At 38.5% G+C, this 16,123-nt stretch overlaps 1 protein-coding gene across 1 annotated transcript in view; it reads left to right on the top strand.

Moving 5' to 3' along the window:
- The window catches only part of Ipo11 (importin 11), a 136,842-nt gene that overhangs the window by 33,158 nt on the left and 87,561 nt on the right, over positions 1-16,123 (top strand). Inside the window, exons 7-13 of the mRNA XM_029544005.1 lie at positions 830-888; positions 2,519-2,567; positions 3,863-3,933; positions 7,409-7,601; positions 8,279-8,431; positions 10,628-10,671; positions 13,276-13,370. Coding sequence (XP_029399865.1) covers positions 830-888; positions 2,519-2,567; positions 3,863-3,933; positions 7,409-7,601; positions 8,279-8,431; positions 10,628-10,671; positions 13,276-13,370 — 664 coding nt within the window. The remainder of the gene's footprint in view (positions 1-829; positions 889-2,518; positions 2,568-3,862; positions 3,934-7,408; positions 7,602-8,278; positions 8,432-10,627; positions 10,672-13,275; positions 13,371-16,123) is intronic.

Below are 16,123 nucleotides of genomic sequence, written 5' to 3'. Positions count from 1 at the left end.
AAAAGCTGGGTGTGGTGGCGCACACCTTTAATCCTAGCACTTGGGAGGCAGAGGCAGGTGAATTTCTGAGTTCGAGGCCAGCCTGGTCTACGAAGTGAGTTCCAGGACAGCCAGAGCTACACAGAGAAACCCTGTCTCGAAAAACAAAACAAAACAAAACAAAACAAAACAAAAAAAAGATACTAGGTTCTATCCTCTTCTTCCAGATTGTCTTATGCTATCATCCTTGTTGTGGAATAGTGCTGTTTTAGATGTATTATACTATTGAATCCTTTAGTAACCACATTTTCCACTAGGAAAGTGGATATAGAAAAACTGCTCTAAGCAATACAGTTATAAGTACTGGAGAAAGGATTTAAATCTAGCCCTGACTCAAAAAACTATTACCTTAATTGTCGTTGTGCACAAGGTTTTAGCTACCATAAGATGTGTTTATAGTAGTTGAGCATTCTGGTCTATTCCAGATATGTAAAGAATTTAGTTTTCCATTGGTTTTAGGGGAGACACTGTGTTTTCACATAGCCTAAAGTTGAAGCTTTTAGTTGTATCTTAAAATTTCTAAGAATGAATTACCCTCAATTTCAAAATAAGTCATCCTAACAGTTATATATCGAGTGTAGCTACATGAACAAACATTGCTTATTTTTTTCAAAAGAACTAGGCTTTGTATTTACCCAAATCGACTGGGTAACCTGTCTTTATCTACTAACTGAGGAATCAAGTATCTTTAATCTTGTCTGAGTTTTGTTATTCACATTCATTTTAATTATGATTGTAACAGAATGAAATATGAAAAAGTATGGTTCAAATGATCCTTTTTGCTTTTCAGTGCTGCGGAAGTTAACTGTGAATGGATTTGTGGAACCTCATAAGAATATGGAGGTGATGGTAAGAAATAGAAAGGACTTACAACAAGTGACCTTTGGGAAGGGTTAAGTGTTTTCTGATTGTTTTACTTTTCTTTTGCATTGATTTGGAACAGTGTTAGTTAAGTGGCCATATAGGTTTTGTTGTATTTTTTGTATGTTATAGTGAATTTTATAGTTGTCAGCTTTCACCAGATCACACTCTGAGAAAGGAGATGAAGTTAGAGAAAAAAAGGGCCTAGGATATTTTTCAATTATAGGTACACTGACAGTGTTAATTTCAATTTAAGTTGAACTCCTACGAATTCGAATGCTTTAACAATATTAATTGGTACATTCTAAAAGTCAGTTAAGTCTTTGATATTTTAAAAGTGATATATTTCTCTTCATATCAGTAATGTATGATGTTTACACAAGGTTTGATGAATAAGTACATGAGCTGTAGATGTAGTTAATATAAGGTGCTTGCATCTACAGATGTGAGGCCCTGTGTTAGATTCCAACCACTACAAAATAAGGCAGAGGAGGTCACTGGGAATGGCAGAAGTCTTTTGAAATGTCAGATCTGGGTCCCAGTGACACACCTTTTCCAACAAGAGTACACCTCCTAGTCTTTCACAGATAGTTCCAGTAACTGGGAACCAAGTATTTGAGTCCACAAACAAACTGTGTAAACAACTTTATGCAAGACCATAGAGGTTTTTTGTCTTAGTTACTGTTCTATTGCTGTGAAAAGACCATAATCAAGGCAGCTTATAAAGAAACCATTTAATTGGGGCCTTGTTTACAGGATCAGAGGGGTAGTTCATGATCATTGCAGCAAGAAGCATGCATGCAGGCAGGCAGGCAGACATGGCGCCAGAGTAGCGGTAGCTGAGAGCTTACATCTTGACTGGTTGACAGCAGTTGAAGGAGGGGTGCCTGGGCCTGGCATGGCCTTTTAAAACCTCTAGCCCATGCCCAGTGGCACACTCCTTATACCTCCTGATCCAAACAGTAGCACCACCTTGGAATCCAACACTGCAGCCATTTTCTTTCAGACTACCAATTGTAGTATGTATTCACTGTTGATATACAGCCATCTTTTTTTTTTTTTTTTTTTTTTCTGTGCAGAAGTACATAGCTATGCAATTTCTACTTAAATTCAAATTGGTTTTCATGATGAGTTTATGTGTTCTATGGGGATTTTGTTTTGGTGGCTGCAGAGTCGAGGGAAGTAGTGTGTTGAATTGGGCCTTAAGGTCTCCTAAAACATACTGAAGAGGTTAGCTATTATATTCTTGTTGTAGATTTGTTTATGATAAGGAGTTGTTGCTGAGCATGATACACACCTGTAATATCAATTTCTTGTTATGTTCTGACTGGAAGACTGCAAATTCGAGGCCAGATTGGATAACTTAGCAAGACCATATCTCAAAATAGAAAGGGATGGGAGTGTAGCTTAGTGATATGGCACTTGTCAGCATGTGTATTCATGATCTTTCTCCTTCAGTCTCTACTATGGTGGGCTTCTAGGCATGTATGACCACATCTAGCTCTCTTAGATACTTTTATAAAAACTGTTTGCTAGATGCTTTAGTACCCTTGATGAAAAGCACAAGGTTATGTTTATAACAGGATATAGAGACGTTTTAAAATATATTCTTTTCTAGGGTTTTTTACATGGAATCTTTGAACGTCTGAAACAGTTTCTGGAGTGCAGTAAGTACTCCCATTGCAGTTTTGACTGTAGAACTACATTCATTACTATTTATCCATTAGTCATTAATAGCTCTGATTAATGAGGGCTAATAGATTAGTGAATTACTCCCAACTCTGTATGTGTAAATCTTACACAGTGATTTATCTCAGTATCACATTTGAATAGTCTGAGTGAGGGCTTGGTAGGTGGCAGATCCTGTATGCAGCTAGAATTAATATCTTAAGGTTTGGTAAGTAACTGTTGAGCCTATATCAGAAGCTTAGTTTTGCCTCCATAGCCCTGTCTTACCCTGAGTCCAGAGGAACCTTTTCTAAATGCCGCATTGTCTAATTCTTTTGTCTACTTAATATTGCTACCATAGGCATGGTCATTTCAAGACAGAATAAATACTATGTGTTAAGTGCTACTTAGATTTTTATAGATTATCTCTCTTAGTATGGGTTATATACCACTAGGATATTAATTTCCTTAAATTATACTTTATGTAATTTTTTTGTATCCTATGTCCCACAAAAGAAATATGTTGGGGTTGTACTTTTATTGGTGACTTGTTATCCTGTCCCTTCCATATATCTGATTGTGAACACCTTTGGTCAGGATGCACTTTTACTTTCTCTCTCTCTCTCTCTCTCTCTCTCTCTCTCTGTGCGCGCACATACACAATGAGTATATTAAAATACTTGCTGTCTGAATCTAAATCTCATTTGTAGAGGTTGTTGATTACTTTATGCATGTTGTTTTTAATTCAGCAAATATTTAATTGAACGTGTTGTTAGGCATTTTCTTGTATCGTAGTTAATTTTTAAAAACAGGTTGCTTAGCTCTGGTCATCACCAAGAGGGTAGTAGAAGTTAGATGGATGAGATAAATTTCAAGGCAGATTGAGGGAAAAGGAACTGACGGACAGCTGTACATTATTCTGAATGTACAAAATAAAGTAGAAGAGGTTTTTTTTTAGAAATTTACAAGTTTGTTGTAAGGTGACAAAAACGGTGACGAACATACTGTCCTTTGGGTGATTTGTACTGAAAATGCTGCAGATACAGCTGATTGTTTTTAAAAATGTGCTTTATAATTTGTTGCTAAAATTGTTACCATTTTATTTAAAATGTTAAATTTATGTTTTAGAATTAATTTTGTTCATTGTAACTTGGATGACTATTCTGTTTTATTAGGAACAAATCTTGCTATTTTAACCATGCATTTCTTATGTGAAATAACTTATTTTTAATAAAATTTTGATGTGTTTTGTGAATTTACAGACTACTAAAAACTTAAATTTTATTCTTAATAGGCAGAAGTATAGGTACAGATAATGTGTGTCGAGATAGACTGGAAAAGACCATCATTCTTTTTACTAAAGTGGTAAGCTTTCTCTTTTAGTTATGTTTGTTTTCCCAAGTGTAATACACCCTCACAATTAGAAAGGAGATATATTTGTAATATTTCTTGCTTTAATGAAAGGAAAATTAGGTTTTTGGAAAACTGAAAATAGCTTTTGTATCTTTAAACTTTAAGACTATGTATAGTAATTACATTTACATACCCAATGTCATAGTTGTCATCCTAGCATGCACAAGCCTTTGGTTATGTTATCAGCACTGGGCAAAGAAAATCACCCAAAATGAGTATTAGAAAAATTTAGTTTTCTAAAGTTCATTATTCTTAGATTTATCAGACAAAAACAGGAAGAAAGGGAAAATAGCAGTTCAGCCAGAAGTGGATGAGATGCAGCTGGCAACTATACACAGTGTATACATAGTATATTCACAGTGACTTCAGATTATCATCACAACTACCACACCTTTTGAATAGAATTTATGGTTTTACTCTACTAGGCAGTGCATATGAATGCTAGAGCTGAGTTTTATATAATATTTTATGAAAGTTGAGGTTTAGAGAATAGTAAGAAATAAAAAGAACTGTGAGGTACCACTTGGGAAGGCCTGATTAGAGACTGCATGCACAAAATGGGTACTTGAAGATAGAGTGTCTTGTTCCTTTGATTGATGCTTTAGTAGTAGGGTTAGATTTTTAAGGTCCGTTGTCTTCATTTTTAACATTCTAGGTAGGTAGCATCAGCCATCAAAACCAAATCACTTTCACCTTTAAAAACCCTGTATAAAGCTGACTTGACTTATTTACGTACTTATATTTATTTTGAGATAGGGTCTCTGTGTAGCTCTCGTAATCCTAGAACTCACTATGTAGAAGACCCAGTTGGCCTCACCTCACAGAGATCTGCTTGCCTCTGCCTCCCAAGTGCAGGGATTCAATGTGTGCGTCTCCATGCCCAGCCTGATTCAGATTCTTCACATAGAGAAAGTAAGAGGATAATGACCTTGTCAGGAGGGCAGTGTATGGCACCGACACTTGCGTGCCTTTCTGCTAGTGTAGTTCCTGCTGGCAGTCAGATAGTTGCTGAGGGGCATTTCCTTTTTTATAAAGGATTCTAGCAGGTAATGTAAGAGGAATAATGTAGTGTCATCATTTTGTAACCCTGAAGGAAGTCACAGGCCCAGGCAGTGGTCCTCACGGGCTGTTTTCATCAAGAGTGGGAAGGCTGCTGAAGAGATTTGGGTTGCCCTCATCAGATGGCCTTGCGCATAGAGAGCCGGCATTATGAACACAGTCTGTTTTAAATAGGTTTTTTTAATGTTTGTTTAATGTATGAGTACTCTGCTGCATGTACAACTGTAGGCCAGCCGAGGGCATCAGATCCCTTTAGATGGCTGTGAGCCACCATGTGGGTGCTGGGAATTGAACTCAGGACCTCTGGAAGAAATAGCCAGTGCTCTTAACTGCTGAGCCATCCCACATAGACTGTTTTAGAAATCATATTTATTAGTAGCCTATTGAATTTCTTATTTCTTTTATCTCTGTAATTCTACTTTTTAGAACAAGTTTACAGCAATAACTTTACTTAGGAAATTTATATTCATAATTTCCAAATTTTTTCTAAAGCTTCAAAAATTGGGACATTTAAAACATTGACTTGAATGGGATTGAATAGCTGAGTTCTCTGAGTTCCCAGAAAGTTACCACTCACCTTCAGCAACCATCAGTACATAGTCAGTCCAACCCCCCACCCCCTTTTTTTTTGTTTTTGTTTTGTTTTTTTTTGTTTTTTGTTTTTTTTTTTGAGGCAGGGTCTTACTCTTGGCTGACCCAGAACTTACCTTGTTGTCCAGGCTCACCTTGAACTCTTGCTGCTTGTGCCTCGACTGAGATTTAAGACTTGCTTTTCTGTCTCTTTATGTTCATGCTTCTTCTCCTGACCTTTGCTCATTATCTCAAAGCAAACCACCCACCCACCCACCCACCCACCCAGAAAACAGAGTGTCTTTTAGCTTGTTATGGCTTCAGGCTTGAAGGAGGATCTTGAACCCCTGATCCTCTTGCCTCTGCTTCCCAAATGCTAGGATCACAGGCGTGCACCACAACCCTGAGGACTTCCCCCCCCTTGCTACTTGTTTGCTGAGATAACAGTTACTTTCATGAAGTATCCTTTTTTTTATAAGATATTTTCATCATTTACATTTCAAATGCTATCCCCAAACCCTCCATACCCTTCCCAAGACCTGCTCTCCAGCCCACCCACTCCCGCTTCCTAGCCTGCATTCCCCTGTGCTGGGGCATATGAGCTTCACAAGACCAAGAGGCCCTTGGTATTGTGTTTGTTTGTTTTTTAAATTACATTTATCTATTTGAGGTAGGGGATGGGGCTGAACATGCCATAGGTCACATGTGGAGATCAGTAGATGACTAACAGAAGTTGGTTCTCTCCTGTGTAGATCTTGTTGAGATTTGGCAGCCGGCACCTTTCCTTGCTGAGCCATTGTGCCAGCCCCCTCCTGAAGCAGTTGTATTATTTAACATGTTCTTTCTCCACATTCTTCTTCCATGTATTTCTTACACATTCGTAGTTAGGTAGAGACCTGATCACATTCAGTCACTTGCCCCAGGATAGGAGAGTCTGTGGCAAGACTACTTCCTGTGTGTCAGATACTATCACATCTCAGGAAGATGGCATCTGGCTGTGTGTGTGCATGGTTGGATTGATGGATGAGCTCTTTCAGCTTATCTCGGGCAGCCTTCCTGCCTCCCTGGGAACTGCTGCTGGTGACCACTGTCTATGTACACTGTTGTCCCAGAACTTACATGGTAATAGCATTCTAATTCCGTCACTTCTTTAGCTACAGTGCTCTGTAAAGAGGACAGTTCTCTTAGCAACTATGTGATATATCAAAATATGGTTCATAGGAAAGGCAGTCTTGGTTTTTAATGACTTCCTCATATGAAAAGCTGGCATATATTTAATATTTACATATTAATATTTATTAATTATTTATTTATCAATATATTTATATATTTTTAATATTATGTTTACTTGTTACCAAGTTAACTATGATGAGATCTTTTTAGTCCCTGCATTAGAAATACTAGAAAATTCTGAGGCTGGCTCAGCAGTTAAGGGCACTGACTGTTCCTCTAAAGGATCCAAGTTCAATTCCCAGCACCTACATGGCAGCTCACAGCTGTCTGTAACTACAATTTCAGGGTACCTATCCCACCAGGCATTTGTGCATACAGGCAAAATACCCATAAAGTAAATAAGTCTTAAAAAATGAATACTAGAAAATTTTTTATGAGGTATAGCTTGGGAACAATCTATGATTTATGGTCTATTCCAAAAAGATTACAGTGTATGAGGAACTGGTGATGCATAGAGGTCCTGTGAAGTTTACATCTAGTTAAACGTTTATTAATAAACTTATAATTGCAATAATGAGTTCTATAGATTTTGTACAAAATACCATTCAAGTTTTTTTCTTTATAGCTCTTGGACTTCTTGGATCAGCACCCCATTTCATTTACTCCTCTAATTCAGAGGTCACTGGAATTTTCTGTAAGCTATGTTTTTACTGAAGTTGGTGAAGGCGTTACATTTGAGCGATTCATTGTCCAGTGCATGAATCTTATTAAGATGATTGTCAAAAATTATGCTTATAAGCCATCCAAAAATTTTGAAGGTAATACTCCACTGAGTTTTAAAATTTTAATCCAAGTGTGATGTAATTACTATTTTGATACAATTTTCTTGAAGTTCATTTTATTCTGAAAAGCAAACTCACTGGTATGTGGAATGAGAAATAGTTTACAATTTAATTTGTGAATACTGGCTTTTAAAGAGCTAAATCATTTATATTTACTGAGCTGTCATGTAGCATAGTCAATGATTTGAAAGTTACACAATTTAAGAATTATAGTCCACAGTAGCTACTACAGCTCCTGTTGTACTTATTATTTAAAGAATAAAAGTTTTCTCTGATTTCTTATAAAGGTGAGTGAGTTGTAGATAAGGCTGAATTGAATGCTATTTGGAATGCTATTTATATGTTTACTTGGAATGCTTTCCTATTTAGGTGTCAAGACCAGTGAGGAAGCCTCGTAGTGTGGAGGGAAGAGAAGGGAAGGAAGAGATAGTTGGGAAGGACAACAGTGTGTATAAGCTATAGTGGTGAGGGTGGAGCCGAACTGATGTATTACAAACAAGGGAAGAGTGTCTTTAAATTGTGTTCAAAATAAATATGGAGAGATTCTTAGGCAAGTATGTCTTTTCTTCTGAAAGTATATTCTTCATTTCAGTTATATGATGCATCTCAGAGAGAATGTCTATTCTGTTAACTGGGGGATTTTATTTTTCTAGATAGCAGCCCTGAAACACTTGAAGCCCATAAGATTAAGATGGCATTCTTCACATATCCCACATTGACAGAGATATGTCGACGATTAGTATCTCATTATTTTTTATTAACGGAAGAAGAACTGACCATGTGGGAGGAAGATCCAGAAGGCTTTAGTAAGAAAGAGTTTTTCATATGACTTGTTTCTCTCTTTCATAAACAAGGATGTGTTTGAATGATAGGGACACAACATTGCATTTTTAATGTAGCATTTCTGACCCCCTTCCCCACCCTCCCCCCCACTCTGTCTCTCTGTCTCTGAGGCAGGTGTCACTGTGTAGCCCTGGCTGTCCTGACACTCACCATGTAGACCAGACTGGCCTTGAATCACAGAGCTCTCCCTGACTCTGTTCCCAAGGTGCCCGTGCTACTGCACCCAGCTCTGCCCTTGGCTTTTACAGTTCAGTTTGGAGCTCCAGGACTTCGGTTGGTTGGTTGGTGTGTTGCTGTGCACTTAACTCTCCCCCTCTTACCCTTTTGAACCAGGTTACTAATTCAGATGTGTTCCATAGTTTTGTTCTAGAAAGATCTTTTAAGCTGTATAGCTATCTTTACCTGGGTGTGGTTGCATTCACCTTTAGTCCCAAGAGTTTGGAGGCAGAGGCAGTTTGGAGCTCTGACTTTGAAGCTAGCCTGGTCTACAGTTGTGAGTCCTAGGATAGCTAAGGCTACACTAAGAAACTCTGTTTCAAAAACCAAAAACAAAATCAAAGCAAAACAAAAGAAAAAAAAAAGGAAAAAAAAATTAGCTGTCCTTATGTAGTTTAGAATGAAAACAAAATTAACTACTTATCTCTTACCAGGTCATTTTCTAGTTTGTGGCTATCTATATATTTGTATATGAATTTTTATGTGAAAGCATAGGTACTTTGGATTGAACCCAGGGTCTCACAAATACTAAGCATGTCTTCTACCCCAAGACCATGTTTTTAAATTAAATTTTATTTATTAGTGTGCACATGTACACATGCCTGCACAATTAGAGGTTCTTTGCTTCTACACTGTTGGATTCAGGGATAGATCTCTGCTCTCAGGCTTGCTGAGAAGCACCGTTGGCCTCAGAACCATCTTGTATGGCCCCGAGACACTTTTTTTTTTTTTTTTTTTTTAAATTGTTAAAGTGCTTCCTATTTTCCTTTGTCTCCATATTCCTTAACAGTTCTGAATTTTGTAGTTGACAGACGACGAGCATAAGTCTGCCAAAATCCTTGTTATAGAAAAGAAACCTGTGTCTAATATAATGTCTGTCTAGGGCTGAGGAGAGGGCTCACTGAGTAAAGTGTTTACCATTGGGAGTGTGGGGACCAGAACTTGGATCCCTAGGAGTCAACTGAAAGCCACATGGGCATAGTGGCCCACCTGTAGTCCCAAGATCCAGGATGCAAAGACAGTGGAATTAATTTCTAGTGCAAACTTGTTAAGTAGACTGGCCTACATGAATTCTGAGCCATATATGGGAGAAAGAATATACCTGATACTAAGCAACTTTGGGCTTCCACACATGTTGTCTTTGTATGCACTTATGTACCCTTCCTCAAATCAGCTCACAGTTGCATGCATATCCACTTGGCTGCATCAAGACATAGGCAATTTTAGCCTTTCTACCACTTTGGCTTAGATAGCCATATATGGTTACACATGTTGCTTCAGTATTTTAAGATGGCTTTAAACTTTTGAGGACATTTATCCTCTTTTTTTTTTTTTCAGGAGGTATTGTAATGGAACATTACATTATACAGTGTATCTTTTTTTCCTAGCTAGAATTTTTTTTTTTAAAGAATATTACTCTTAAAAATGTAGTAGATATAATTTCATATTGTATAATGAACTTTGAACATTGAATCCTTTGGGCTTTGTTTGGGGGGGTGGGTGTTAGTCCTAAAAGAGTTTACTTGGACTTAGAATATACTGAGAAAATTTATGGGAAGTATGAAAAGTTTTAACTTGAGAATCATCACTGCATGCATTAAAATGATTCTCAAGTGGTAATTTTCTGTATTATCATATAATCCGGAAATACAACAAGTTTGAGCTTTCATCTACTAAGAACTACGCCCCCCCACCTCCCCAACACACACAGATTTTTTTTTTCAGGAAGGCAAGAGTGCTCCTAAGGAAGTTATTGACCAGTTTATAGAGACTGTAAAGTATACATGTGATTTGTGGCTGGAGGGAAGGAATCTATGGAACCCGTTCTGTTCTTAGGGTGTGCATCCAGTGTTAGGTCTCAGACTGTCCACACACATGTTACGCTTTTGGAAGCATCACTGTGTTGTCTCTGCAGAACATCATTTGTCATTTTTTGATTGCAGCAGTGGAAGAAACAGGAGGAGACTCTTGGAAATACAGTTTGAGGGTGAGTATGTGTGGGAAGAGATGCCGACGGGAAGCACTCCAGTGAGAGCGAAGATCCTCACTGGGAGTTCGACAGAGTTAACTGCTTGTAACTGCAAAAGTATTCTAGAGGGGGTTAATTAACTTAGGGACTTCGGTCTGAGTTTTTCTTTTTATTATGATAGGGATAGTAAACTTATGGTTTTGGTTCATCAGCTTGTTTGCGAAATAATTATCATTGTACAAATAGAAAATATTTAGGCGGAATATGCCACTTTTGCACTAGAATGATTTTCTTGATGAAATTCTTTTTGATACCTTACTGTTTTGCTTGCTTGTTTGTTTTGTTTGTTTTGATTTTTCGAGACAGGGATTCTCTGCATAGCTTTGGCTATCCTGAAACTCACTCTATAGACCAGGCTGTCCTTGAACTTAAAGAGATCTGCCTGCCTCTGCCTCTGCCTTCCAAGGGCTGGGATCAAAGGTGTATGCCACCAGTGCCCAGCTTGATACCTTACTTTTTAAATAATGTATTTATTGTTTCACAGTTTTATATACTAATATAGTAGTAGGCTCTATTACTCTTATTGCTTAGTATGAGTCTCAAACATTAGCCTATTGCTTTCAGTTATAGGGTACTTTTTAAAGCATATTTATTGATAAGATAAAAATACTGTTTCAGAATATCTGTAAAATGAGCTTATTGAACTGTTCTTTTAATACTTTTGTACATAATTTGCTAAAAACTATGTGTGTTGTGTTTTGGGGGAGGATGCAGTAGAGTGACTGGGCTTCACGATGTAGAACAGGCTAGCCTTGAACTTGAAGAGTTATGCCTGTTCCTCCCTCCTGAGTGCTGGGACTGAAGACATGTGCCACCACATACATGACTGATGTTGTTTGTTCAGAGACAAGGTCTCATTATATAGCCCTGGCTGGCCTGGAGCTCACCATGTAGACCGGGCTGCCCTTGATCAGAGAGCTTTCTACCTCTGCCTCCCAAGCGCTGGGACTAAAGGTGTACGTGATCACTGCCTGGCTGTAATTTATTTTTATCTTAAATCGTGTGTGTGTCCGTTCGGAAGAGGGTGTTGGATCCCATGGGTGGGTATGTCCAGAAGATGGTGTTGGGTCCTAGAAACATTGTCAATGGTAAGCTGCCTGGCAGTTATGACTTTTAAAACAAATTTAAGAAAATGTGTATGTACGTTTTGCCTGCATGCGTTTGGTACATTTCATGTGTGCCTGGTACCAAGGAGACCAGAAGGTGTTGCTGGATCTCCTGGACCTGGCGTTAGAATAGCAGGTCGTGCTCTTAACCTCTGAGCCATCTCTCAGGCCCAGGCCCAGGCCTCTGTGCTCTTTGTTTGTTTCTGCTGTTTACTTAGTTGCTGCTTTCAAGCTTTATTTTACTAGCAGTTCATTTACTCTTCTTATTTATTTTTTAAAGATTTATTGATTTTTATGTATGAGTGTTTGCCTGCATTGTATGTGTACTGTATGTGAGTTGTGTCCACTAGCTTTATGGGTATTGGATCCTCAGAAACTGGAGTGATAGTTGGTTCTGAGCTACCGTGAACTTGGGTCTTTCACAAGAGCAACGAGTACTCCTAATCACTGAGCTATCTCTGCAGCTCATGCCTCAATGTTTTTAAGAATGTAGATGAGGTTGGACAGGTGGCTCAGCAGCTAGGAGCACTTGTTCCTCTTGTAGAGGATCTGGTTTAGTTCCCAGTATCTCCACGAGGATTCAAAACCATCCTTAACTCTAGTTCCAGCCAGTGCCTTTTTGCTCTATGGATACTAGACCTAAGGTTCATTTATACACATGCAGGCGGACATACACATAAAATAAAGATAGATAAATATTTTTAAAAACCAAATGACACATTCTTTATGTAACTAAGTAGTGCTTGTTACTGTTTGTGTTTCTTAAAAGAAATGCTGTTTTTCATGGTGAAGTTGATAGTCATGTCTATGAAAACACATTATTAAATATATCATCTCTGTCCTTAGATACTCAGTCATTTTACTTACGTTTAAATGAGTATGGCTACTTTTAAAGTACTGTGATTAAAGATACTTTGAGTATATAATACCAAATGATCACAGAAATGAAAAGCAGGTTTTGCTGTGAATTAACCTTTTACATTCTTTTTTATTTTTTTATTTTTATTTATTTATTTATTTAGGTTTTTCGAGACAGGGTTTCTCTGTGTAGCCCTGGCTGTCCTGGAACTCACTTTGTAGACCAGGCTCCCTCAAACTCAGAAATCCGCCTGCCTCTGCCTCCCAAGTGCTGGGATTAAAGGTGTGCGCCACCACCGCCCAGCTCCTTTTTAATTTTTAAAAAGATGGTGCTAGGGCTAGAAGCCAGGCTTCATGTGTGTCCTGCTAGGCAGCTGCTCCTGCACTCAGCCCCAGCCCCAGCCCCAGCCCCAGCCCCAGCCCCAGCCCCAGCCCCAGCCCCAGCCCCAGCCCCAGCCGCTTTGTTTTGTAGGAAACTAACAGTTGGTAATATTTGATTTAGAATTTGAAGACTGAATGTCTCTTTGCTTCATTGTAATAGCCAATATAATGTGACATTCTTCTTTTTACTGAGTTTGTTCTTTTTCTCCCCTTCTAGCCTTGCACTGAAGTATTATTTATAGATATATTCCACGAATATAATCAAACTCTTACTCCTGTACTTCTAGAAATGATGCAAACTCTTGAAGGTAAGTTGTAGTTTGTGACGGTTTTGCCATTTACTGTTCAGTTAAAATAGCCTAAGTGCCCTATTCCTGGTCATATACTGACTGAATTTGAGAAAGATGGAATGTGTTCTTTTCTGCAAAGGTGGCATTTGAAGTCAGCTTTGAATATGATATTTCTTACTGTTGTGAACATAATAGCTCCAGAGCCAAATGACAGGTGTAGTACTTAGGGAGACTTCTCTAGAGCATGCTGTACAAAGTAGTTAGAGAAGCTCAAATGATTTGTTAGCCGTATAGAGCAGTTAGATAGAAAGAACAGCAATGTAAAAGAAGACGACAACGCAAGTTTTAGATAGTTATTGTACTTTATACCCAATAGTCAATTGCTAAGTAATTTTGATTAGACTCTTAGATGACAAAGCAAATTTAGAAATTTGATCATTGTACTTTATACACAATAGTCAGTTGCTAAATAACTTTGATTTGACTGTCAGTTTCAGGATGCATTGGACAGACTGGCTTAATTCATTCTTCACCTCAGTGCCTGGTGTGCTTCATTATTGTTTGTTGATTGCCTTGAACAACTAATTGAACGCTGGGAACAGGGAACTGATCAAGAGTATCCCTAAAGTTTACATCTTAATGACAGGAAAATCATTGCTTCATATAAAGCGGTTGTGGAATATCTGTATCTGTATCTATATCTATATCTATATCTATAAAAACTTCAAGGACAGGAGGGGGGGAGGTCCCTCAGACAAGCCAGCTGAGACTCTTCCCTGGGATGGAGGAGTCTGGGAGTACATCCTGGAGAAGAACCTGTTCATAGAAGCAGCTGAGATGCTTTGAAGGCAGAAAGTAGTGCAGAGAACAGATTACCCACCAGCTGGGTCAAGACTTGGGTGGGTGGAGCTGTAAGGAAAACTGAGCCTCAGCATCTCTTGGGGAGAAAGAGACTGTTGTCCTTTCTTGTTCTCTCTGCCAAGGGGAACAATAAGCTGTCCATTTAGTGCGGTGTCTTTAAAGGAAGAGGGAGGAAGCCCTGTGATCCTTGATGAAGGAGACACTTCTTGCTTGTCCACACTGCTTTATTGGATGATGGGCGTGAATGCATACACCTTCCTTGGGGTGACCCAGAGATTAAATCCCTCTTGCAGAAAGGAATGCCCAGGAAGGGAAGCTCACTGACTAAACACTCAGGGCCTATCTAGATTCCTCAGTAGCACGGAGAGCTCCAGGTTTTTATGCTATTATGACTAATTGTCATTGTCCTCTTAGTGGAGCATCATGGCTATGTGTTCCAGACCAGGGAGTTGGGGAAAGGATCTGGCCTCACGCATGCCTGGCCTTCTCAATTCTGAGACTCCCCAGGTTTTGGGCCTGTTCAACCCTACCATTTCTTCTGTCTGGTGGCACTATCCCCTTGCCCCTCAAGATCATTTGAGCTTTGTTTCTTTTCAGAAGATTGACTCACAGTGGACAGTTAAGTTTCTTTCTGGAAGTTACAGATTGTTAAACTACATAATGCTTTTGCTACTTAGGTTTTGTTTTTGTACAATTTTTAATCTAGCCTCGGCTTAATTTTTAGCTCCTATAGCAACAAGGTAAGCTGTGTTGGCTGGTTTTATGTCTACTTGACACAGCTAGAGTGATTTAGAAAGAGGGAACCTCAATTGAGAGAATATGCCCAGCAGACTGACCTGTGGGCAAGCCTGTGGTAAAGTTTCTTGATTGTTGATTGCTGTGGGCGGGGCCCAGCTCCCTGAGCATCACCACTCTTGTGCTAGTGGTGAGTAAGCAGACTCGAGTGGGCAGCACTCCTGTGCTCCTGCTTCAAGCCTGCCCCCAGTCTCTGCTTTCATGTCCCACACTGACTTGCTTTTGGTCATGGTGTGTTAGTACAGCAATAGAAGCCCCAACTAAGACAACAGGCTATTTAGGTTACATTCCCATTGATTGCTATCTGCTGTTAAGTTTTTCAATGACTTCCTAATTGAGTTTTCTCTCTGGTTCTGGATCAATTTGCTTATTTTAGATTGTACTCTAGCTTACTAGTACATTAAGCTTAACAGCTCATATTTATGAGTAACAAAGTACCTTGAGAAAAGTACTAGGTTTTTCTCTTCGGGAGATATATAGGGAAATTGTGTTTTTCAACTGTGGGGCCCTCTTTACTTTGAGATAGCTCAAAAAACATTAAACATTTGAGGTGATGGGTATATTAACTAGCTTGATTTACTTATTCTACATTGCTTGCATGTATACTCTTTTTATAACTCATAAACATATAAATTATACATTTAAAATACAGGGTAACAACACTGTTTTTAAGAGTTGTTTCCCCCCCAAAGACAAGCACTATATGATCTTACTTATATGAAATAAGAAAATGTTAATTTCAGAAGTTGAGAGGAGAGTAGTAGCTTCAGAGGCTAGGGCTGCGTGCAGGGGGAGGGGAGAATGTGGTAAGTGGGGAAGTTCTTGTGTGCTCTTGTATAATAAGGTAGCTACTGAACAATAACATTTATATTTCAGAAACTTAGGGTTTGAATGTTATGTTTAACTTGCTTTAAATATTACACAGTGTATGAATGTATCAAGCTTACATGTTCATGTATAGGTTTTACCAGTTAAGATTAACTTCAGTTTTTCCTTCCTTCCTTCTCTTTCTTTCCTTCTCCTCTTCTCTTCTCTTCTCTTCTCTTCTCTTCTCTTCTCTTCTCTTCTCTTCTCTTCTCTTCTCTTCTTTCTTTCTTTCTTTCTTTCTTTCTTTCTTTC

Source organism: Mus pahari, chromosome 11, assembly GCF_900095145.1.
Source record: "Mus pahari chromosome 11, PAHARI_EIJ_v1.1, whole genome shotgun sequence".
Classification (NCBI taxonomy): Eukaryota; Metazoa; Chordata; class Mammalia; order Rodentia; family Muridae; genus Mus; species Mus pahari.
This window is presented reverse-complemented; position numbering and strand designations above follow the sequence as displayed.